Source organism: Plodia interpunctella, chromosome 24, assembly GCF_027563975.2.
Source record: "Plodia interpunctella isolate USDA-ARS_2022_Savannah chromosome 24, ilPloInte3.2, whole genome shotgun sequence".
Taxonomy (NCBI): Eukaryota; Metazoa; Arthropoda; class Insecta; order Lepidoptera; family Pyralidae; genus Plodia; species Plodia interpunctella.
In genome coordinates, this window is record NC_071317.1 from 5031501 (window position 1) to 5058620 (window position 27120).

At 34.3% G+C, this 27120-nt stretch overlaps 1 protein-coding gene across 3 annotated transcripts; it reads right to left on the reverse strand.

The window, feature by feature from the left end:
* Positions 1-3128: 3128 nt before the first annotated feature.
* Positions 3129-26906, reverse strand: 5PtaseI (Inositol polyphosphate-5-phosphatase type I). 3 transcript variants are annotated; one of them, XM_053763873.2, is made up of 13 exons: positions 26184-26906; positions 22885-23115; positions 21874-22041; positions 20490-20615; positions 19032-19160; positions 18201-18356; positions 17575-17699; positions 16908-17000; positions 15720-15813; positions 14528-14658; positions 13716-13893; positions 13252-13288; positions 3129-9212 (listed from the first exon to the last, which is right to left on the reverse strand). In XM_053763873.2, exons 1-13 carry the CDS (start codon positions 26262-26264, stop codon positions 9058-9060), a joined length of 1704 nt encoding a protein of 567 aa, XP_053619848.1. In that variant the 5' UTR covers positions 26265-26906; the 3' UTR covers positions 3129-9057. The 3 variants fall into 3 exon arrangements, with proteins under 3 accessions (XP_053619848.1, XP_053619847.1, XP_053619846.1); XM_053763872.2 differs by lacking the exons at positions 3129-9212; positions 26184-26906 and adding an exon at positions 25986-26072 and having other exon boundaries at positions 9997-13288; XM_053763871.2 differs by lacking the exon at positions 3129-9212 and having other exon boundaries at positions 10000-13288; positions 26184-26562.
* Positions 26907-27120: the final 214 nt, after the last annotated feature.

Below are 27120 nucleotides of genomic sequence, written 5' to 3' on the forward strand. Positions count from 1 at the left end.
TTTTACTATCCATGCTGCTTTGCTTATGGGACATTTTGCGAAAGGTAAATTCTTCTACGTAACGATTTTTTCTAAGCAAATGTTTAGCCTAAAGTGAAGTTAAGACTGTGTAAAAGTAAATTGTGTATATTTGCATGGTCAATAAATAAGTAGGTGAATAGTTATTTTTAATTAACAAAATAAAGTATTTTCCATTAAGATAATGTTTATTTTTTATTTTACGGCTGCGAAGACATCCATTTCTTCCAAGTCTTGATCGATAAAGATCAGAATTTAAATTTATTTAAAAATCACCTCAGATAGATAATCTTACTGATTGATTCATGTTATAATTTGTAAGATTTTTTAATTATAGACTCCGATCAAAATTTAGTTCATTTGGTTACATTTATTTATTCGATTTTTTGTGGGATGATAGCATGCTCTCCATTTAAATTTGCATACCCGTGGACGGTAAAACATGTAGGATTAACTTTTCTTTTAACACCATATTGTAAAAAAATGTAAACTCATGTTTTTACAAATAAATAATATTTGACGAATCATTCTCCAGAGATGCACTGACTCCCAAGTTTGGCAGTACACTACGACATCATTGACAATTGTCCCATTAAAAAATAGGTACATCTAAATTAAGGTGCCAAAGTCAAAGACACGAACATGATTCTTGTCCGTCTTGTCAATTTGACATAACATACAAACAAAAATACAATCACTGATTAAAATTTGTCCTACCTACGTTTATACTTTTATTTTAATACTCGGAAAAACAAATGAATCATCAATCCTATTATTTTTCGCTTTACATTGCGATGATGCAAACTATTAGAATCTGTAAACAATATTAGTGATATTAAAAAGCACAGTGCCTGTAAAGTGTAGAATAGAAATTGCAAACCATTTGCGAACATTATTTATTTAAGTGAAAGTGTTCAATTGGCCTTAAAATATTTTTTCATCAAGAAAATGCCTGATGTTATTTTGACTCAGCCGTCTGCGAGTCCTCCCACATACGACGAGGCTGAGGAACAGAGGAGAGAGGAAGTGGAACGAATGAAAGAAGAGTCTAGATGGGTCCAAGAAGACTCCACAACCGACTGTTGTTGTTACTGTCCTGATCATGAAGACACTTTCTGTTGCATATGGCTCTTCTCTCGGATGTGCAAGTGCATAGCAGAGTGCACGGAAGGATGCTTCGAGTGTTTGGCTACTTGTTGTAACAATTGTTGCGAAGACAGTCCAGGGGACATTACATCTGTCAGGTTATTTGGTGGAGGCTGTTGCGGAGATGGTGACTGCTGCGGAGATGGTAACTGCTGCGGAGATGGTAACTGCTGCGGAGATTGTGACTGTTCTGATTAAAATGTAACATGTATTTTGTTCTGGATGTGGGCAGAAATGTTACTGGCTGTTCAAAATGATTAGAAAGAAAACAAATCATGCTTCCAACTTTAAAATTTAATTTACTTAAACAATTTAATGCAAGGGAATATGTACAAAGTGCCAAATTGTAAGTATTATGTATATTATAAGTAAAAATAAACATTGTTGTTATTTCGAAAATGTAACAGTAAGAGTAGATATCAAACTCTTATTAAGTAAATGAATTGATAGGCTATAAAAGTGCAAGGCACTAGGCTGTTTGTATTTTGCCCTGCATAATATGAAAATGTGATACAAAATAGAGGTTATATTCTCATTCCACATTCAATGTGTCAAATTGTTGTGCTAAGGGAGATGGCTGGAATATTATATATTATAACAATATAGGTATATACTCTGTTTCCTTATCAAAATAGATGTTGGCAATAGAAATAAATATGTATAAACAAATCACATAGTAAGTATTGAGTAAGCAAACTTGTGTCATGTGGCACTAACTCAACAATGCTATATTTTATAACATATGCATATATATAAACATCCAACAACTAGGTAATCTGAATAAATCATTTTCCATCTTATTTCCCTCCGGTCAGACCCGGGACCTCCAGTGTAGCAGTCCGCCATGATGAAAATTAAGTTACAGACAATTAAGAATTAAATGAGTGCCTTTTAAATGTGTTATGTGTAGTTTAATGTTCATAACATTTTATTTTAAAATAGGCTTATATAGTAAAATGTATTGCAAACCATTACAGTACCTGTATTTACAATATATTTTAATAGATTAAAACTATTTTTTTTAAATGTACTAAACAAGGAAGAAAGAACAGATTTTATTATAAAACATTTGCAGAACCATTTCAAATTTACAATATAATTCCGTGTAATCTTTATCTGTGATAAAAATGGCATTGAAACTTTATGTTGAGAGAATAAAGGAGTTGAAGCTATTGAATATATATAATATTTTTAATAAAACACTGATTTAGATTTGATGATTGCTCATAAAGATATTTCATTTAGATTTTTTTATAGAGAAAGCCATATATTAAAGTGAAAATCTTATGTACTTATTTATTATGTAAACTTTTGATGTGATTATAAATGACAATTTTATGTATATATGACAATAGTTATTAAAATTTATATACTTTTGCATACAATGTAAGAATAACGCCTTATTTATATAAAATATTGTTATATCAATATTTATAAGTATCTATAAATGTGAATTTACCCACCTGTATTAATTACTTTTCTTATCCCAAGCACAGCTGTGTGGCACCACTAGTAGTGTCTTGTGGAATAATTGTAATTTAATTATAATTAAAGGTGCTACAAACAAAACTGTTTTTTGGTATTAATTTTTTAATTATAAATCTATGGGATATCACACATGTCGGGAGATCCGTAGTTACCTACTACGCGAGCCAGTCCCGCCGTTTTGATTCCTTGCCATCATATATGTTGACGCATAAGCAATCATATATGGTAAAATATGTCAAGAAAATGATAGAGACCTTGGTCTCATCACACACTGTGACTTCAACAGTTATCGTTCATCAGAACGTGTGATATGCCACAAATCTTTCCTTAGGAGTATCCATGTGCCGGCCTCGAATTTTTCAGGAATGCACGGAACTAGTGAGGAAATTTTCTCGGAGATTCCCGAGAGTTCTCTTCAAATTGATCCCCGTGTTTCTCATGAGATTTCTTCTTTGAAATCTGCGAGAGTTCAAAGTGAGGGAATTTCCGATATGGAAGCGGCATATTACTCCGAAGTGAAAAATAAAACAATTTGCTTTCTGAAACATTTATTTAATGGTTTATCACACCGAGCACAATACACATAAAATGACTAGACTGTAAGAGATGCAACAATAAAGAGATGATTGAGAGTATTATAGACACTGATTTATTTAAGTACGTAAATATCTGTCAATTTTGTGGCCTATGGAGGAGAGACTTGAAACATAAAATACAGAGCGGAGCTCGGTCGCCCCTGCACGTAGTACAAGTATGTCTTACTAACTCGACTAATAAAGGCGAAGTATGAAACTATGTTCACTCTTCACGCTCAAACGGCTGGGCCAATTTTTATAAAATTTAGTATTGAGGTAACTAATATCTTGGATACCAGATACCTCAATACTAAACATCCTATGTGTTAATATAGGGTAGTTTTTATCCCAAATCTTACACGATTCCCGTAGTATTTGGTCATAAACACTGATAGGTCAATGGCGCTTTATAAAGTAGATGGCGCTACTGTGCATAACATTAAAAACTAAGTAATTTTTTAAACAACGTATAAATTAATTACAACGAATAAAAAACCGCATGTAACACCGCGGCGTGCAGCTAGTAAAACATTTCTGCAAATTATTGTAAGATACGACAAAAATAAAACGTGTCAAAAATAAAACCTCTTATAAGGCCACAAAATTATCAGCTAAATATGATAACTTTTAAACAAGGCGGTAGATTAAACATTTCTTAAATAGTTTAGTGCCTGAATCACCAACGACGCTTGTGGATTTTACACGGTTCTATCGCAGAACGCCAGTTTAGCAAAATGTTACCGTGAAACATTTGGTGTCACTTTCGCAAAATATCATTAAATTAATTTCTGATTCAACACTACGGAAACAGGAAAGAATTTTCGATATCGCCCTTATGAGTAGCAATGTAGATGAGATTGTATTGAAAAGGTCTGGAAGTATTCTCGGAAATTCCCGAAAATTTTCTTCACATTGTTCCCGTGTAAATTCCTATATGAATTTTTGAGTGATACATGCCATGCGTATCATCAAAAAGTTCGTATGGTGAGAAAAAAATCACAGATATAAGATACAATACAAGGAAAATACATTTGTCGAAAATGGCGCGTAGTGCGAGGTTGACGTTATGAGAAACTGGCGTTCAATATTTTAAGCATTATCTGGTAGAACCCGCGCCACGAAAGAAAGCAGACGTCGCTGACAACAACAACGTGGCCGGTTTATTAATGATATTTCCATATTGCCACAGCAATTCTTCCGTGGCGCAGTCTTTAGATAAAAGGGATAAATTTATTTATTTATTTAAATGGAACAAAGTGTATCGTCAACTGGTGAAACGGGTCCTAAACGTTCTAATAACTAGTAAAATAGCGCATATTTAAATTGAAACCTCTTGAAAACAGTATGCAAGATAAGAAATTGAGAATTGTCAACATCAAAAGTAAGCCGGCTTTATTTCAGAATAATATTTTTGTCCAAAACTCGCGGAACTTGATCTCAGAAACCGACAAAAAAATTACTTTTGATGTCGACTCGAAGGTGTTGTTCGCACAAGCGCTTAAAAACGCACATTATAAAGCATTGGAACATATCTGTTCACATTTGATTTTGAGCTCAATGCGTTTAACGGTACCTGTGACGGTGCGTTGAACGTCGAATGTGTTTTAAAGCTCCCATGTCCAGAGTTGTTGAAACTCACGTACGAACAAACCCTTATGATAAATATATATTCAATAATAAATCTATTCCGAGCTCATAAATAGCAATAACTCCAAAAGTCTTACAAATTACTAAAATATAAGTGAAAACCCACAAAACCTTATTGTGTTTTTAAAATTGCCTATAAACATATAAACTCTGCATCAAAATTCACTATAATATATTTCATTTCACTATTGACTTCCGAACTAGTGCAAAAATACTATGACATTTTCTACAACTTGTAATATACATGTATGATCAAATCTGAAGGATGCTTATTGATTTTCAATATATTGCATGTTTCTGTTCATGGATTTTTTAATATTAGATAATGTTGAGATATCTATCAAAATTTTCTACCAAAGAAGAAAAGTGGCTTGCTTGATGATGCTGATAATATTTTTGTGTATAAATAAGTATATGTCCTAAATAAAACCACCCTTACAGATGTGATCTATACTGTATATAATAAATATATAATTATTAAATATTGCTTCGTGCTTTATGTATATTATGCCATTATACATGCATTAAAAATGCATCAGACACATCTACAGATTTTATGTTAGTACGTTTTATAATATGTGATGGTTGTAAATTGTATTGTAACTTTTATTGTATTAACTATTTATCATGATATACAAATATAAGTTACATGGCGAGTAGTATTATATGTATAACTCATGATTATATAATTTATTATCATAGACAGAGAACACCATAGACTTCGTCATATCTTTCGTTTCGCTCATACAAGAGAAATGAGAACAGGACAGAGGGCTAAAATCTTTTGTCCTGCGTCATGTGCCCGGTTTTAGAATGCCGAATCTGTCCCTTTATATGATAAAATATACCAGAATGTTGTATCTCATTTGGCTATGCTGACTCGTCATCTATAGTTTTCTTCGTGTAAGTCTTTTATTATGCATTTTTTTTCAATAATTTTCATTTTTCAATCAATTTGAATATGGCCACTATACAATAAGAATATGGATCATCATACAACGTACTTCTTATATTTCATATCTTTATGTTTTAAACCACGAATATACTGTGGAACATTTAATTGACAATATATCGTTCTTTCAATTACATTTTACATGGAGTGATGTCAACGAATTGCTATTCCACTCGAGTCAATGGTAATAAAATGAAAAAGAGCGATAGGTTGAGACTCAAATGTTATATAGTTTATGTATATAAGTTATAGCTGTATGTAATATAAGTGCCATTACAGATTTAAATCAATATAAATAGATAAATATATTAGGACAAATCACAGATTGAGCTAGCCCCAAAGTAAGTTCGAGACTTGTGTTATGGGATACTAACTCAACGATACTATATTTTATAACAAATACATATATAGATAAACATCCAAGACCCGGGCCGATCAGAAAAAGATCATTTTACATCATGACCCGACCGGGAATCGAACCCGGGTCCTCTCGGTTCAGAGGCAAGCACTTTACCACTGCGCCACCGAGGTCGTCGTTATTTACCAATACTACGACCACAGACTACAACTTTCAGATAAACAGGTTTTTTCCACGACGCCATATTGCATTTTGCGACATCTTTGTCCACATTAAACTGAATATCGCTAAATGGAAATGGAGTTGTTGAGTGCCCTTTTTTATATGAAATAATGTTTATATTAGTTATTCAATATGAATTTCAACACCAATATCCTAATAATGTCTATCTGGAAGACCAGAGGATAAATATTTATGAATATGTATTATATTTTAATAATATCTATTATATGTATTATAATATGTATGTATTTTAAAGGAGGATCAATTTAACAGGTCACATTTGACACTTCATCCAAATTCATAAATGTAACCTTGTAACGGAGGGCATACAATATTTATTGTTACAAAATCAGAACTATAACAAAAAAAATCAAAGATAAGGGGTTTATCCAAAATCTTTGCAATTAATAATACTAACAAAAGAAGACTTTTTTGACAATTCTAGCTATAAGATGACATATGTCAAATGTGACTTATTAAATTGGTCCTACTTTAACTTAACGACTTTTATCAACTAATAAACATTTTTGTAATATTACAATGTCTCTGTATGTATACTTTTCTGAATACAAGGTGAAACAAAAATTATAGTCTTGACACGAACGCAACATGTAAAAGTATATAACGCAACATGTAAAGTCATATCTACCAGCAAGTAAGTATTTTTTCGACTACTGTATTTAAAAAATTGCATTAATTAAACATAAACTAATATTCACTTACATATTTCTGCCTCAATTAAAGTCTAACTCTTCGAATATAACTTTATCCAAACCTTGTATATGAAGCAATGTAAATATATGTTCTCATATTTTTACATGTGATGATATGATTCTATAGTGATAATTATCAAACGCAATATATAATATTAAACTTATACGATAGCTTAAATAGGAACACGCAATCTATAAAATATTGAAACTATCAAATTACTAACAAAGGTGGGATAAACACATTTGCAAACTATAAGCATAGTTCTACAAAATAAAGGAACTGTTAACATTTAAAACGAAAATATATAACTAGAACATTTATATATACTTTTTAAATATTCATAAGCTTACACAAGAACACTTGACTAGGAATTTATTATTATTTTATTTAGAGCTGAAAATCTGTAACAACAATACGATTAAGAATATAAAGTTATTATGTTTTTTATGGCATTAAAATAAAGACTATATGAACGTTATTTATATAGACACCGAACATTATATTATATATGTCTCAAATTATTTCATAAGAGAAATTTTTACACAACTTTTTTTCTCGAAAAAAAAAAACTATTTTAGGTTTCGAGGTCTCCTTTTTTTTTTTGTTTTGCGTGTATAATTGCTAAAAATGAAAAAAAAAATAAAATTAAAAGCAAAAGTATTTTATAATTTGAATTTGTTAATAAACAGTTTGACTAAATTTATAATTCGATTATTCCTTGCATAAGCTTTCAGTAAAAATTTTCTTTTACGAAATATATTTGCTGAAATTTACTAATGCTATTTAACTTATTAAATACTTTTGTAATAATTTGAGAAAACGATTACAATGGCAAATCAATTACCCTGTGATGTTACTTTCCAATACTTATACACTACTTTACTCAAACAGAATTGTTTTTAATTCGTTTTATTTTATTTATTTTTTAGTTTTTAAATCTCGTGAAATCAATATTCCAAAAGTCTCTTTCTTCAATCACCATAGGTTATTTTTTTTGGTTTCAATCACCATAGAATTTAAATTAGGAAATGTGTCAACACACAACATACAAGCTCAATAGATAGCGCTTTTCTGTCACACTTACGATGTGTGACTGAGACAGAACATGACTCACGCTTACACGTCACCAAATGCCAGCGCCAAATTACAAATAAGACAAAAAAATGCAAACTAGATTTTATGCATCGTAATATTAAAGTTATATTTAAGGGTGACGTGCACGTTGTGGTTATTTATAGCATATTGCAAGCTTTTAATAACATAACTCACAATATTTTTTTAATTTCTACGTATATGCCAGCACGAGACTGTTGACAAGTATTTTCTTTGGTTATAAATTATTTTTTTAAGAATGGAATGTTTAGGTATTTTATATTATTTACGTAATATAATTTTATGATTTATATGGACAATAAAATGACAAATATAGTCTCATACTACACGTAGTAACAAGTTTTACGTCATATTTATCAAATAATTGACTGATAAAAGCAGACTAAAAATAAAGTTAGTAAACTTTATGCGTAAGAGTAAACACCTTTTTTTTGTTTTTGAGATAAGTATTTTATCATAAGTAATTAAATCTATTTTTTTATTACAGCGAATAAGGTTAATAGTCAATAAAATAATTGTAAAGGTCAACTTGGACTTTAAATATGTCACTTCGTTTAAATAGAAAAGTAACTAAAAACTTTAATAATTGGATAAAAAGACATAAATGAATTTTACGTATGCTTTATCATCTTGCCGTCCTTTTCTAGAAGAACTATAAATCGAAACACTTTGATCGAAATCGATGTTTGAAAACAATACATTTTTATTATAAAATATAATGTGCCAGTTTTATAAACTCTTATGTCGAGCAAAACAACATTTACTTATTTTAAATAAAAAAGGAAAAGATGCGACCAGCTTGAAAGTAAACTATAAAAGTATATTTAAATATCAGTTTCTTTGAAAATATGGCACGGGCTGTCGAGGTTAAAGTGAATGAACCTGGTGTTGGCTGATTCTGCGACTTGCTCGTGCTCTTGTTCCTCGGTCTTGCTGTGTTTTGGCGAGGACTCGGAATAAACCTCCTGGCGGAAATTGCCTGAAAACGTATTTTATTTATTAGAAAATGTTTGGTTATTTGGAATTTATTATAGGCATAGAAAGGTGCTATTATTACCCAAAATATGTTTTATGTTGTAAAAAATATGTGTTTTATTATAGGATATTTTGCCATTGTGAATGTATTTAATGCTGAAGCTATAGACATACCTACTTATTTATAATTAAAAAAAAGTAAAATGGACAAGTTTCATTGGACATTAACAAATATTCATAAATACACATAAAATCGGGTTATACGAAAAAACAAAAAAAAAAGAAAATCTAAAATTAAAAAAAAAAACACATAAAATAATACTTACAAGCAACACAGCACACATTGAGACAACATCAAACTGATAATTAACTAAAAAGAAAAGAAAAAAATACTATTTTTTACAGCATCTACAGGTCACTACAGGTCTATCGAATAGGTAGGTCAATAGGTGAAGCTAAAGGCATCGATAGCTCAAAATGACACACTACTGTCGATAGTTGAAATAGTCTCGATACCATCGATAGTTATATAATTTTCTTATTTCTCGTGAATAAATTATTCTCAAGATCAACATTCGATAGCGAAACTGATTTCTAGGCAACACTATTTCACGCCCATTGTGTATAATACATGTCTAACAAAATATAAGTAAACACAAAACCGGATTGCACTCCGGGAGTGCCGGCAGAAGTAATTACTTCAATATTAACGTTGTGCATTTTTGACGTATTACGATGTTTATGATTTATATTTACGATGATTAATTTTCGATGTCCTGACGCGAGTTTAACATTTTTTACCCAGCACAAAAAGTGCACAACGCCGCTAAAGAAGTTTTCACTTCAAAAAGGTGCTCACACAAAAAAAAAAAAACATGCAAAAAAAAAAAGAAAAATACGTGCGGAATGTTAAGTTTATTATCAACCGCACAAACAAAAAGACATGATATCAGATAATATGTATCAGTTACAATTTTTTCTCTCTCTTAAGGTTTTTATAATCGTAATCGACTAGTATATTGATTAAAACAAAATGTAATCCCTGGCTTAAGTTTGGACCAACAAACACAAAAGCGTCGTTTACATTTTTTCAATTGTTTCAATTTATAGCCGAGTGTGGGTTTACAATTAACATCTCATGATCGAGTAGATTCGCAGTGAGACGCGAAGGGTTAGTGTGGGTTTTCATTTAACTTCTGACCATCGAATCGATTCAAAGTGAGACGCAGCGAACCAATCATATTGCATTGTGGTTGTCGTTGCGTCACAATGGCGTAATGTGATTGGTACCAATCTCATTGCGGTGTGGTTGTCGTCGCGTCACAGTGCCGCACTGTGATTGGCTGCATGTCACTAAAACTTACTGTGTAGATAGTGAGATATGATTTGCAAACCCAAACTTCGCCCTGTGATGTACAGGTAACCTATAAGTTACCCCGCATCTCTATGCGACAGTAATAGAGGCCAATTTGCAATGACTTTGGTTATGTTTATGGGTTGTAGACACTACTTCATTTAATACCTCAAATTAGTAACGAAACGATAGGCTTATATTTGTATGCGTAGCGAATGTCATTGAACATTTTCCTACTTTTTCTCCTTCACTTTGGTCTTTGGCATCTTTAGTTGTCAGAAAAAAAGTCGCGCAAAAAAAAATCTTAATTAAATTCACAAAAAAAACAATTCGAGGACTTTTGATTAACATTATCAACACACTTATTACGCTCGTAAAATTACACTAGTGCTGTTTTATCGACATTTTACATGTTGCAAAAATTATAGCGCTCGAACATTATTATGGCGCTCGGCTCAGCGTTGCGCTATAATCCTGCCTTGTCCAACAAAACTACACGCTTATAACACAATGTACTATAAGTTAACTGCTTGAGCAGCGCTAGACTAGACTTTAAGTTAAGCATTTGGTATTTGTTCAACACTAGATTAGTTAAATATAATATTGCAATAACTCCATAACAGTTCAGTTGCAAAATTGTTTAAATTGGTGACATTTATATACACAAAAAAAAGGTCTTGTGCAAAATAAACAAGGAATATATATATTTTACATTTAAATGTCTGTTAAGACTCATGTTTTTTTTTTAAATATTCAGTTGATTCATCATCAAATTCAGTTGATTTCGTTAAGACTTTTTACTTAACATTTATTTTCCTATCTATCAATATGTTTTATTGAATAAACTAAAACCCTAAAAACCTATATTAAACCATGATTAATTTATCAGATCATTTCATAAAAAGTTGTAAGTTCTAGTAATTTATACTATAAAACAATCATAAACAGCAAAAAGGAACTAAAAGACAGGAAATATTTAAATGATTTTCCTTTTTAATCTATGTTTTTCTATAGATAGAACATAAGATAAAAAGATACCCTGTTCAAATGATTTGTTTATTATTAAAATTTCATACCCTGTGGTTTTTGTATTTAATTTTAGTAGACGAAACACTTTATCGAGTAATCGAAACCACAAAAAATTTTACAAGTTTTTAGCGCGGGAAAAACATAGTTCAATATTTTTATTTTTAAATTCATTAAACTATTTAGCACTATTTAGTGATTACACTTTAAATGAATATATATTTTGTGTATTAAAAATAATATATGAATAGATTTTAGCAATATCAACTGTATTCTTGGATATTTATCTATATATGTATTTGTTATAATATATAGTATCGTTGAGTTAGTATCCCATAACACAAGTCTCGAACTTACTTTGGGGCTAGCTCAATCTGTGTAAAATATATATATTTATTTTTATATATATATTTATTTATTTATTCTTGATTACCCATATTTTTAGAGGGAACTGACTTTTTAATATAGACTTTTATGCCTACAAATTAACACTATGATTACAACTATATTTGGAATTAAATAACATTAAAAGTGTTTTAATGACTGTAAAACCTTGTATAGTATACACGGTGATTTGATTATATTTTAGTTAAAAATAAATACAATGAGAAAAATATTAAATTAATAAAAAAATTTAACATGACATTTCATGCATCACAATACAAAATTAACACTCGTGCACATTATTTGCATTGTCTATGCATTCGTATGTTAAAGATACCATTATTTATGGTAAATTGTACCATAGTTAATTAGCTACAACCATCCCGATGGTTGTCTGAATGTTATAAAAAAAAACTATACACATTTCGTCATAAAATTTGTTCTTTTTAAAATACGAACAATTTAGTCAAAATTGAAAAAGCTAAAACGTCAGATTAATTTAATATTACTGGCCAGCCACTTTCAAAGTTGACAACGTCAAAAAATTTCCTGTTTTAGCGGTCAAAATCTGAAGTTACATCATTTGTCATAGTTCGATGTAATTCATGCGGACAGTGGCGCCACCATAACAGAAAACTTTTTGGAAACTACAAAGCCTACGAAGTGCAACAGTTACTCAAGCCACTACAATCACATTTGACTTTCCGCGCACGCCTCCTACAGAAACCGTAACATTTCAGCGCCAAACAACACAACCCCCCTTTTTTGCTGTTATCCGACTTGCACGACTCCCTACTATTAAGCCTCTGTATCTCAGGAATATCCGTCAACTTATCTTCATACAAAAGTTTGTCTAATCTTTTTTTCAACTGCGTGGGAGACACGCTCCTATCTCGACTCAATTTAGTCGATTTATCGATATTTTGTAACTCGCCCAATTCGTTCGCGATTTCCTCAACGCTCGACGTTTCATCGACATTAGGGCTGTGACTATCGATGCTTTCCGGTGTATACGGATCTAAACACTGTCTAACAGTAAGTAAATTGCTATCGATTTCGTTGACAAAAATGCCGTCATAACTCGAATGGGTGCTAGTTATTTCGACGTCAGGTATCCTGAACAGCTTCTCGTTGAGGGATCCGGTCCGCGATCGTTTCAGTCTGTCGTGTGTGACGGGGCCCGCGTGCTTGGAGAGGGTGTCGTGCGGGTAAGTGTGGGGGTAGCTGTGGGGGGCGACGGGGGGAGGGGGGAGGGGACACTCTACTGCTGGGATCGTACCTCGGTCTGTTTGTAGCATCACGCGGAGGTAGATTGGCTGGAAACAAATTTTATAGTTAGTTTTCGATCGTTGTTTTGCCTGTAAAATCATCTTTGCTAAAATTTTTAATATAGCAAAGTAAAAAAATAAACCTAACATTATGTACAAATGCTCCATGTACTCGTATATTATCCTATGTGTTTAAAATAACAAGATTATCGGTGGCCCACTATCGAATAGTTTCTGTTTAGTTGCACTTTATGGCACCACCTTGCTATTCTCTACCAGTCAACCATTAAGATATCATTAAGATTATATTTTATATAGATTAAGATATAAGATATAGCAATATCTGATTGGTCTAATGGTTGACTGGTAGAGAATGCCACATGGCGTTAAATCTAACTTTTATACATATATATATTATTTAATTTTGTGCAAAATAATCATAAATAAATAAATCATGAATATTGTCATATCTTACCTTATGATCTCCCATACAAGCCTCGCTCCCAATGACGCCATATTCGCTTCTCTTTCTGGCGGGAGCCTCCACCAGCCGCCGCAGCTCAGAGGACAAGCTGTCGACAGGCTTCGGCGACCCTTCAGACTGATTGCGGACGAGTTTGCGACGAATTGGCGAGCTGTCCGCTTCTGCTACCCTAAAAATTCAAACAAATATAAAATATATTAAATACTTGATCATTTGACCCGTATTCGCTCGGGTAAAACTATGATAAAAGTAGCCATGTTACACGGGAAAGTTTCGTCTGTTTCCGTGTCAAATTTCATTAAAATTTAATTAAGTGGGCCCAGTAATTTCTGAGTTTATTCATTGCAAACAAAAATACAAATCTTTTCTCTAAAATTCAACTTATTTATTATTATTATTTTATTGTTATTTAAATACGCGGCGGTGGTGAAGCGGTGGTGGTGTAATGGTCAAGACGTCCGCCCGTGGATCGAAAGGTCCCGGGTTCGAATCCTACTCGTGCCACATGAGTTTGTATACCAATCTGACGCATGTATAGTAGTTTTCATCGTTCACCACTTGCTACCGGTGAAGGAAAACATCGTGAGGAAACCTGCACACTGGTTGATTATTAACTTTTGTCTGAAATGGAGAAGGCAATGGCTAACCACTCCCATTGATAATGCCTAGAAAGTTGTTGTGTGTTTCATTCCACTATTATTGAAATACAACGGTACATGTGTATGCTATTACAGTTATTATGATTTTGGGCTTTTTTGGTAAGAAATTGAGAAAACACTGAAAGTAAACGCCTCTCTGCTCACCGAGCGTTAATAGCCTGCTGGATGCTGGTAGGGTCAGCAATACTCTTCCGGCTGACGTTGATCCCCGGTACAGACAGAGCGTCAATTTCAGCCATGCTGCTTTTTTTCTCCAGCGTTTTGCCTGGACTCGACTGTGGACACAAAGAAATGATAAACTTCTTACATCCTTACATTTATAAAACAATGTATTCTACCGCGTCTGTCTGTTCGCGATAAACTCTAAAACTAATGCAAGGATTTTCATGCGGTTTTCACCAACGGATTGTGTCATTCCTGAGGAATGTTTCCTTACATATTACAAAACAAAGTTCTCTACCGCGTCCGCCTGTCTGTCTGTTTGCGATAAACTCGAAAATAGTATTGCACGGATTTTCATGCGATTTTCACCAACGGATTGTGTGATGCCTGAGGAATGTTTAGGGGTATAATTTTTTAGTTACCCGTGCGAAGCCGGGTTGAGCAGCTGGTGAATATATAAGACATGATAAATAAAGATACAATTAAAAATTCAAATTTCAAATTCGGACAAGGGTTAACATTTTGTAAACATCTATATGTCACTGTCATTTGGTTAAATCATTCATTCAATTTGAAGGCTAGCACGTTCATTAAACGCCGGCATTCAATTGAACGCCTAGGCCGATCATTAATTGATGGAAAGATCATTAATTGAGGCTACATTCGGAGATGTGACGCCCGTGAAAAATCAACCATTTATTTTAATTATTTGGCAAGGCTATTACAACCGGCTGCCTGCATGACGTTGCCTCTTTGAGAATGTCATTGTAGCCTGTCAACTGTTCAAGCTTGTGTCCCTTAAGTCGCTTTGCACGACATCTACTGAGCAGTCCTATTTTAGGGCGGGACAACACGCGACCGTATAATGGCTTGTGCATGTAGAAAAAATGACGCCTGACTTATGTGATCCCGCCCTAAAATTTTGGCTAAGCTATTACAACCGGCCGCACTGCGTTGCCTCATTGGAGATGCTATCGTAGCCCGTCAGCTGCAAATAAATGCCAAGAAAGTTGTTGTGTGTGTTTCATTCCACGTAATGACCACGACCCTCAGCCATGAGGAATAAGACTATGAAGAAGATAAGGCGACTAAGGGACGCATGATTTATTAGCTGGCAGGCAACAATAACATTCCCAAAAAGTCGAGGCAATGCAGGCGGGCGGTACTGCAGTACCTGGTGATTCCTGGCCGGGGAGCCCGACCTCGCGGGGCTGCTGTCGGAGGACGACACTCGGCCGCTACTGTCCGTGGAGTCCGTCACTGACTTCCTTCAATTATACCGCAGATATAATTATGCCAAAAAATACATTTTTAATTATGCCAAAAAATAAAATTATATGCGCATAGTCAAAACATAAAAAATTGAAATCCAAAATTTATCAAAAAAAAATCTATAATTGGTTATAATACTTAGAGTGTGCCACCTGACTACTACGCTTCATAGTAAAGGTAGGCTCAGCGCAGCGGTTCCCACAAAGTCGATTTTCATTGATAAATTCTGGCAATTATTTTTTATTTGTTTATTTTTTGTCTATGCCAGGGTCATTGCACGCGAGAGCGAGAGAACACGATAAACTATGAATTGGAATAATTGGAGTTTCAAACTACGTCCATAAGCCTTTAATTTTTCTGGCATAATTAAACTGGTGACTTTTTATACATCGGCAATATTATGTCTGCTAAGTCGATGATTCTGAACAACTTTTAGTATTGGAGTAACTCCGAAATCGCTGTTTTATATCAAAATTAAATACCACAGTTGTGAAAAATGTATGGATCAGATATTTTTTTGCGATTTCAATGTTGCTTCCATACGAAAAGTTGTTCAGTACCATCGACTGAGCATGTAGATAAAATAGTGACAATGTATAAGAAATCGCCCTCTGTATATAGACATCGTAAATTGAAGTATTTTTAATGTGGATAGTAAGTTGCGGCGAGGGTTAAATGTCGATTTACGACCGAGTTATATTATTTAACTAGATGTTGCCCGGGGCTTCGCTTCCGTAGGAATTTTGATATAAAATATAGCCTATAGCAATCTTGGATAATGTAAGATTTTTTGAAATCGGTTCAGTAGTTTCGGAGATTACCCGCCTCAAACATACAAACTCACAAACGCTTATCTCTTTATAATAATAGTGTAGATATGGAATATGACATGAAAAAGTGCCAGTGAAGGTCTAATTTCTGATTAAAAGAAATTAATTTGACATCAAAATTAAAAATAAATGCTATGAATTCGACATCATGGTTATGAAAACCAAAAGTATACCTAAAGAAAGAAAGAAAAAGATTTTTTTTTTATTTCCACCATAATTCAAATGACATCAGTTGTATTTAATAAGGGAGTTGGATTTACCTGGATGTTCTGTTCTCGGCCCGACTGGAGTCCTGCTGCACCAGCAACCTTGCCGACTGAGACAGTAAGATCCTATCGCACCACGCCGGACATCTATAAATAATAGTACATTGTACACCGAGATATGAAAGTAACAGATTCCATTAAGGGTGTATGTTAAGGCCCGAGACGGAATCGAGGGCCGCGAACACGCTAGTTGTGAATAGTTCTTCTTTCGAGTGGTACATAATGCTTTAATAAAAAATAAGAATGAAATACAATGCATGAATGCAACACATTCGCAGTATCCTAATCCTAACTTCCTAACTAATAATATAAATGCGAAAGTAAGTTTGTTTGTTACCACTTCACGCTCTATCTACTCAACCAATCTTCTTGAAATTTTGCATATATGTAGTTTGAAGTATGGAGAAGGACGCGAGCGAAGCCGCGGTCAACAGCTAATTTAAAAATAGAATCAAGTTTTCTGCCAGTCCGCATTGTAAATACTTCTTTCGAAACAAGAATGCTCATTGATGTCCTTAAATTTTGATGTACGGAATTATGCTTGAACTTTTTGGACCTGTCCAAATGACATTTATATTCAGAGATTTTTTCACAGATTATGCAATACTTAGCAGTATCTAAAACTACATTTCTTTTTCTTTAAGGGTTGAAATACACTGACCTGGTCTTCATATAATGCGTAGGGAGGTGTATGTCCTCCTCAAACGGATACGAGGGCGGGAACTTGACTGGAAACTCGTACAGATGTGGTTTGAGAGCGTCTAGCTCGCGGTCGAAGCGTTGCAGCTGAAAGTGGACGCTGTTGTTAGGGCTATACGGTTCAAAATTCATTGAGAAAACTCTAGTATCATCTGGAAAATTCGACATCCAAATATTTTAATATACTTAATGATATAAAACCAGTATCTAATTTGCATTTAATCTGATGAATGATGAATTACTACGAGAATTGGATAGGTGAAGAGAAAAAAAGTTTGTAAAGTCATTACAGCGCCATAGCTACGGAAAGATGGCGCTATGGTTGAATAATGCTCAAACCGACAATCCTAGAACGCGCAGTTGAAGTTTTTAAGATCATCCCGCTATATCCCAACTAATATTATAAATGCGAAAGTAAGTTGTTTAATTGTTATCTCTTCACGCATTATCTACTGGACCGATTATTATGAAATTTGGTACACGGGTAGAAAATAACTTGGAATAACACATAGGGTACATTTATCCCGAAATTCCCACGGGAGCGAAGCCCCGGCGCGCAGCTAGTATCCTACTAGACTAGCTAGTTACCCAAGGTTCTCTGAATATCTTCTGGTGGTCCTGGTGCGAGAACTCCTTCTTGCCCACAGTGAGCACCACTCGCCCGTCACTCCGGAACTGAAGTTTGGATGAATCCACACTGCTACCGTTTTGCACTCTAGACGCTGAGAGATCTTCGGTTACTTTCTGCAAAAGAAAATGGTTAGTAGTAGAAAAAATAAATATATTAGGACAAATCACACAGATTGAGCCAGCCCCAAAGTAAGTTCTAGACTTGTGTCATGGGATACTAACTCAACGATACTATATTTTATAACATATCCATATATAGATAAACATCCAAACTCGGGCCAATCAGAAAAATATCATTTTCCATCATGACCCGACCGGGGATCGAACCCGGGACCTCTCGGTTCAGAGGTAAGCACTTTACCACTGCGCCAACGAGGTCATCATGCTGATAGAACAAGATATGTCTCGTAATATTAAAACAATTAATAAAAAGACATGGTCGTCAATTTAGTAATTTGGTCACAATCCTGTAATTTTAATGTCCAAAAATTTTATTGGTCATTCTTTAATAACCAGTTTAGTTGTTTTTTGAGTCGAGTTACCCATTAATTTGTGGCGTTCTTGTGCGATATGTTTAGTTTACGCGAAATATTTATGACTTAAAACATAAGTGACAAGATTTTGTTTAAAAACATCTAGAACACACCTAATTTGACAATATCTATATCAGCTTTTTGACTCCACTAATATCAGAGAAATTCCAAAAAGAAATATGAAATTCACATCTTATAAATGGCGTAGCGTGTGACAAGAGATAGATATACAGAGCGAAGAAAGAGAGGTAAATACCTTGACAACTCCGCCCGTGTCGGTCCTGAAGTTGAAGTCCCCGAATATGAAATACGGGGCCGCGTTCACATCGGAATGCAAATGGCGCAGTGTGTGACGTAGGGCGCGTCTACGGCTGCGGCAGTATACCTAGAAATAGGGGGTACAGTCAACAACACATCAAGTTACCCCGCATGGACCTCTGTGGCGCGGTAACAGCGGCGAGTTTGTAATCGGTTGAATTTGATAAAATTGATTTCCATAATTTTTGATGTCGTAAAGTGCCTGTGTGTAGGCCTAATTTCTGAATTAATGATTTGATTTGAAACTGAGTTGCAAGATTAATCCCGAATATACACTGTGTTTTAATAAGTACCTACAGTAACATTTATATTTGTGTAGACAATATAAACACACGTATAAAAACTAATAAATATGCAATCGAATTCAAAATTGAAACACATTGTACCTGACACATATTAATAATTAATGACATACTATAATAGGTATTTGATATTACGACCTTTATGAACACATTCCATAGACAATGCGTTTGCGTTATGTTTGGGCATATTTCGGTGAACAATGAAGGTTGAACCCTTCTCTGTTCTGAGTGACAGGTTGACACGAATTATTGTTCCATTACTGACTAGCGGCCCTCTTGGAATAATAGCAATCATATAAATTATTTTATCTCTCTCTCTTCGCTGAGCGTGTAGTTTCAACCTCAGAAAAACAGAAAAAAATTATGTGTCACATAAAAGTAACACAATAAAGTTATTATACCTACATATACCTACAAGTATAATGATAATTAAATAAGCTAAAACTACATACATATGAATATATATATATATATTAGGACAAATCACACAGAATGAGTTAGCCCCAAAGTAAGTTCTAGACTTGTGTTATGGGATACTAACTCAACGATACTTTATTTTATAACATTATGTAATATGTTATAAAATACAGTATCCGTAATAAGTTCGGAATTCCAACTATTATTATCAATCCCCATCTGACATACTCTCGGAAATTTTAAATTAAGATTTTTTCACTTTGCCTTATAGAAATGTAGTTTAAAAATATATACATAAATAAAGATAAATATATCAGGACAAATCACACAGATTGAGCTAGCCCCAAAGTAAGTTCGAGACTTGTGTTATGGGATACTAACTCAACGATACTATATTTTATGACATATACATATATAGATAAACATCCAAGACCCGGGCCAATCAGAAAAATATCATTTCCCATCATGACCCGACCGGGGATCGAAGCCGGGACCTCACGGTTCAGAGGCAAGCACTTTACCACAGCACCGCCAAGGTCGTAATTTATAGATCATACATAAACATACATACAACAAGTTCACATGATGAATTATGAGAAGAAAGAAAGTATTAAGATGAGAGTGTCCAACACAAATGAGCGTATTATATAGAGATAAATATCTAAAATGGTACCAACTGAAGGGAAGGGCTCCAACGCCAGCAAATTGGAGGCGTCATGGAACAGATGGATGTTGATGAACTCCACAGCCGTGCCGCGGATCAGCCATCGTGTCCGGAGGAAGCCTTTACGGGACCATTTGCACTGAAACAAGCAATAATTTATTGTATTACTTGTTGTCACTGAATTTCGTTTGAATTTTTAGGGTCCCGTCTGTCTGTCATCAAGCTGTATCTCATGCACTGTGATAAACAGTAAAAAATTTCATAGATGATGTGTTTCCGTAAATAAGGGGGGTCCCCGTCCAATAAACGATTTCTTTTTGCTATTCTTATAGACAACACTTAACGGCCCACACTAAGCGCTAAGGTTGTATCGCGGGTCAATTGGACACAAACACAGAAACAGGCACAACATACCCAGAACGCAGACAAATATTTGTGATCACAGATACAAATATTTGCCCGCGCTGGGAATCGAACCCAGGACCTCCAGATAGCGGGCGGCGTGGGCACCACTATGCCATGGTGGTCGTCACGATGACTAGCTTTTGACTGCGGCTCCGTGTCCTTCCCCGAACTTCGAACTACATGTACTTATGCAAAATTCCAAGAAGATTAGATGACCAGATAAAGCGTGAAGATGTAACAAACATATAAACAAGCTTACTCTTGAATTTATAATATTAGTTAGAATTAAGATTACGATGCTACGGAACCCTACATGCACGAGTCCGACTCACATTTATTTTATTCGAGACACTTCATGTAATAATCAACGTAAATATCACATAACGTCGCTTAATTGACAAAACACGCATAATTCCCCCTCCTAATTATTCCTTAATTAAACACTACACCCCAATTGCTTCACAAACTCTCAATTTAGACGGTTATTTATTCTGCGAAGGTTAACGTGTGGATTATAAACGCGATGTTTGTTTTCACACAACACTTGTTTATTTATGAAGAAATATTGAAATGGTTAAATTCTTTAGCCTTCCATTTTATTCTCCGAGCGAAATAAATACATAAAATTTGCCAGCTATTTGTCCTCCGGAGCAGATTACGTCGCAGAGAACGCAGATTGTAAAATTCAATCGAGGGAAAGTGCTATGAAATGGATATTCTTCTGTTCTTCTGTGATAATGGACAAAAATCGGTAAAATGTTGAGGAGTTGCTTCGTCATGTTATTCAAACTAAACGTGTTAACGTAAAATTCCAATCAGTTGAAGGTATCTGCGTCGAAATTGAATTGCAATATTCCTCCCGAATAGACATAGTTACTCTCTAGATACAGGGTACTTTTATCCCGAAATTCCCGCATTTGTGCGAATCCCCGGAGCGCAGCTAGTAACATATAAAAACCTTGCAAGTTCAATAAAAGCTTGTGGAAACTTACTTCTGGGAAGAAGTGCTGTGGGAATTTGGCCTTCTCTTTGGTAGTGACCTTCTCAATGTTGCCGCTGTGCACCTCCTTGCCTGCCACCTCCACGTACGCTTTGAGATCGAAGTCCCATATCTTGAGGTCAATCAGGGACGAATGCGCGAAGTACATGTTGCCCAAAGCCTGGACAAGACATAATTATCATAAACGTTTCTTTCTTAGTTGTCTTGGTATTTAGTGATTATAGAGAATAAAAAAAAAAGAAACGTTAAGAAAACTTTAGGAAGAATTCTTATGTTTAAGTATAACATTATGTCGGCTCGACACAATCGTCAAACCAAATTTTGCTGATTTTGCTTTTGATTGCTCACACGAGTTCGCCGATAGTGTGAAACTAGCGGCAAACAAAAGTTTATTACTTCAGCGATTGATTACATAATAAAAAGCAAGGGTCCAAGTATAGATCCTTTAGGAACACCATGTTTCAATAGAGGTTCGATACTCCTTTTTGCAAAATATATTAATCTGATGTAATTAACATTAGGTACACAGGTAGAGTAAACACTAGAATAGCAAATAACATAGTTTTTGCCAAGTGAATTTTACAAGAAAGGAGCCCTAGAGCGTGATTAATGTAATCAAAACTTGTTTTGAAAATAAAGAGTGGCAAGTAATGCATTTTTGGACATTAAATTTACAGGATTGTGACCAAATTACTAAATTGACGACCATGTCTTTTTATTAATTGTTTTAATATTACGAGACATATCTTGTTCTGTCAGCATGATGACCTCGGTGGCGCAGTGGTAAAGTGCTTGCCTCTGAACAGAGGGGTCCCGGGTTCGATCCCCGGTTGGGTCATGAGGGAAAATGATCTTTTTCTGATTGGCCCGGGTCTTGTTTATCTATATATGTATTTGTTATAAAATATAATATCGTTGAGTTAGTTTCCCATAACACAAGTCTCGAACTTACTTTGGGGCTAGCTCAATCTGTGTGATTTGTCCTAATATATTTAAAACTTACTGTAAATTTCTCAGGCGAGCTGAAGTCTTCGTCCAGATAAATCCTGATCTTGTCATACAACCTCAGCTCGGGACAGCCACAGAGTCTTTGCACGAAATCCTGCACGTACTGCATGGACTTCTCATAGGCTTTTCCCCCCACTTCTTGTAAGTGTAGCGCTATAAACTTCGGGTCCATGCGAGCTACTGCCTGGAGGAATTCTGACGTCCATATCGGAAGCATCACTGATGGCTGGTGGAAGAAAAATTTATTCGCGCAATTGGTTCGTGTTGTGTGTAAAATTGCAAATATATTACTTTTTTTTATAAATTTAAATTTTGCAAGGTATTTTCGACCCAATTTCTATCAACAGTTTGAATTATTTTTCACACAAAGATGGAAAGATTGCGTGTAACTTAAAACTCGCGATGATTGGGGATAGGTATACAAGATTTTTAATTGCTACCTAGGGTTAACAAAATTAAAATATAAAACCATTTTCTAAAATATAGTACTATTTTTATGACTAAATCAGTTAACGATTTCGAATTTAGTAATGACCTGTTAATAATAGTTATGACGTCATACTAACTACGTCATATTTTTTACATGTTTTTAAGTACCTCTTAATCGTAATCTATTTTGTTATCATTACAGTTATTTCTAATCACTACATACATCAGTATTAGTACATAGTATTAAAAAGTTTTCACTTTTATTTAGACAAACTATTCGCGAAGGTTTATATATCTCTTGCGAAGTCGGGCCGGATTGGTGGCGTTTGTGAATTACGAGAATTAGCTACCTGGTGACACAGTCTATCGTATCGGTCGTATCTACAATGTTGGTCAAATCGTCAAACATTGAACGATATGATTTAGCCCCAAAAGCTTTAGCCCCCGTCATATCATCCATTTCACTCATACAAGAAAAATATGTATAAGAAATACATAAGAAGAAACGAGACAGAGCGCTGACATCTTTTGTTTCTCATCACGAGCGCGATCCAATCTGCCTTTTCGTGTGATATTAGCCAGATTGAGCCGGGAAGTTGTATGGAAATCTCCAATCTCATTTGGTTACACTCGTCCGTCATCTACATAGTTTTCTTGGTCGTTGGGCCAGTGGGGTGGCTAGAGGATCTGTCGGAGGACTGTCATCAACCATGATAAGGTTATACCTGGCTACTGCTTTTTCAGCAGCCTTATAAGAATCAGAAATTCCAAAAAACCGCTAGCTAGTACCACATATGAATAAACCTTATTTTTATAACTCCCAGCGTGCAAAGTGTTTACCACAGCGTGTTGTTATGTCCTAGGATATTTTGCCACAGTACCTTGTAATTACACTTAGGTATATGTAAATGAAATGAATAATAAAAATGCATATGTGGTTTACGTTTATAATAGCCAATGGCTCTGTTTACATCATAGGGAGTAAGACGTGAGTCACGACATAAATATATTACATTTCTGTGACATAATAACACGTAAACCAAATACTATAAAAGTATTTTTACTGCCGTCATAAAAATACAACGGATATGTATTTGCACGTGATTTTATGTGCACGACATACCTACTTAGTGTGTTTTATTGAACGGTATTTTTACAATAGGTTAGGTTGTTTGTAAACCGCCTAACAACCGGAGCAACAACGAAGAGAGAAACACTGCGAATGAATCGTTTATTGATCTATAAGTACATACTTATTATTATAAAGAGGTAAGCGTTTATGAGTTTGTATGTTTGAGGCGGGTAATCTCCGAAACGATTTCAAAAATTCTTTCATCATTAGAAAGGGTCATTATCCAAGACTGCTATAGGCTACATTTTATCTCAAAATTACCACGGGAGCGAAGCCCCGGGCAACATCTAGTTCAAAATACAATACATAAGTCAAGAAGAGAACGAGATACCGAAATTAGTAAATTTAATGTGTTCAATACTGATGTTTCTTCCTCACTTGTGCATTGGAAGTCGGCAGTAGACATGGTTTTATGTATTTTTTGACATCAATACGTACGTATTCATTTATTTATTGATTGATTGATTGATTTATGAACCCATTCGAAACATAAGTACATAAGTGATGTATATCGTCCTAAGTTGTATAAGGAATTTTGACTTTTGACCGTTTCATAGTTTTGCAATTTAGACACACACAGTCATTTGTTTTACAATAGTACTAGCGGCCCGTCCCGGCTTCGCATGGGTAAAAACATAATAAATTATACACCTAAACCGTCCTTAGGAATAACACTATCTATTAGCAAAAACAGAAAACGCATGAAAGTCCATGCAATACTTTTTGAGTTTATCACGAACAGACACACAGACGTGGTAGAGGACTTTGTTTTATAATATGTAAGGATATGAAAGTAAGTTAGCAACAAGCGGCCCAAGACAGAAGCCTATAGAAGACAAAAGATGAGGAATTTGCCCAGCCGTCTATACATAAACAAGTTTCTAAATAGAAATAGTAAGAAGCGGACCCTGGGCTGAGGAAGTAACTCTGATGATCAATGGTGGCAGAAACAAACAGGAAAATGTTGAGGTGAAAGAGAGTGAGACACGCATACAATATAATACTTACCTACTTGAATTACTAATTTGCTAGAATGCTTATAGAAGAGTATGTGTAGATTTGAATATACCTTCAAAGTGCAAGTAATAACATGGCATTAAAGCCTTGAACCAATACCCAGTGACGGAGGTAATTTTAGCAAATCTAGCCAATTATTCAACCAGCTAGGGCATTCTTATTTACATATAAATTACGTACCAACACCTTACCTACATTATTTATTCTTGCATCTTGCATACAGGGTATAAAAATATTATTATATTATATTATATTATACTATATGTATATCTAAATGACAAGTTTTAATGGATTTGTATACGTAAAAAACTTTGAATAATATTTTTCAACATTTCATGCAAATAAGACCATGCGAAGTGAAGAAAAAAGGCTTTATGGCTAATAAGATAATATGGTAAAGCTTAATCATTTTATTCAAAACATCAAACACAGATGTATCTGGTACTCAAGTATGTACATGTAGGGAATATTTTAAATAGAAATAGAGTTATCAACAATTTGGATTATTCAATACATACATTGTTATAACGACAGATAAAACATCCAGAGTCCAACATTTTTATCTTGCTGGTAATCCCACACTCAGTTCAAAATTAGAACACTTATCGCAACACGCTCCCATGAACATATTAATTAAATTATACACATAATTATGTACTTAGCGTTGTCTATGAATGTTACAAACCTATTTATTGTACAAATTAAAAAGTACTTACGTCTTCAAATATAGATCCTACATTTGCGGTCACGAGTAATAACGGCACTTTATCCGAGCCCATCTTTTTGAACTTCAACATGATCCCTAAAACGATTTTATGCGAAAACAATTGAGCCAAACAGGCGAGGTTAACATCCACACAGTGTAGCCCGCTGTTTGGCCAGTTTGGCGCGCTAACGCACTATTGACGAACAGTTTTGATTACATTATTGTTGTCAAGTTTGTTATTTCCTATCGTAAACAGCAAAATAAACGTACAATCTCGGAAAATCGCCTGTTTCGCCCAATAGCCCTTTTTGACTGACATTTGTCAATGAATGACATTTTTACACTCACACTATCAAACAAACATTAACCGACAAAATTCAATCGGTTCCCTTGTGTCTCTTCTTTTATGCAATGCTGAAATTTTAGAAAAACAATTGATTTTCAGAATTAAGGCCGGGTCGTGAGGTCCACGCGTTAGTTAACTCGTGACGTAAACCAACCAGCTGTCGGGAATCGGGGCGGAGATAAGTGAGAACTGATCAGCTCGATCTCTTATTAAAAATATTTCTTTTGAACGCTCATTTGAACTGCTAAATTTAGAAAATTATTTTCAAAACTTTAAAAAATAATTTTAAAACAAAATAGCAACAAAACAAATTTGTTTTCTACACAGCACATTGTAAATGAAACGTTCAACTTTGTTTCAGGACTTTTTAATTCGGTCCTCTTATTCACAATGACGTCTTTCAAGTTTACGTCACTCACGCCCAGTTTCAGGGACGTATTTAAGTATTTATAACTTTTCACAAATAATTTTGTATAGGAAGAAGTTAAATTTATGATAATAATTATTATTCCAATGTGAAGTATTTTTATTCGTCGCTCGTAACTATTTTTACGCCAGCTTTACGTTCCCATAATAAATTCAAGATTTTGGTAGTTTGCCC

Bases quoted from the DNA above. Each gene is read 5' to 3' on its own strand.
- 5PtaseI (XM_053763871.2), bottom strand. From the start codon at position 26,264: ATGTTGAAGTTCAAAAAGATGGGCTCGGATAAAGTGCCGTTATTACTC. The intron at 20,616-21,873 runs GTAAGTTTCCAC...TGCTTGTTTCAG, and splicing joins CACAGCACTTCTTCCCAGAA to TGCAAATGGTCCCGTAAAGG. The intron at 19,161-20,489 runs GTTGGTACCATT...CCCTATTTCTAG, and splicing joins CGTTGGAGCCCTTCCCTTCA to GTATACTGCCGCAGCCGTAG.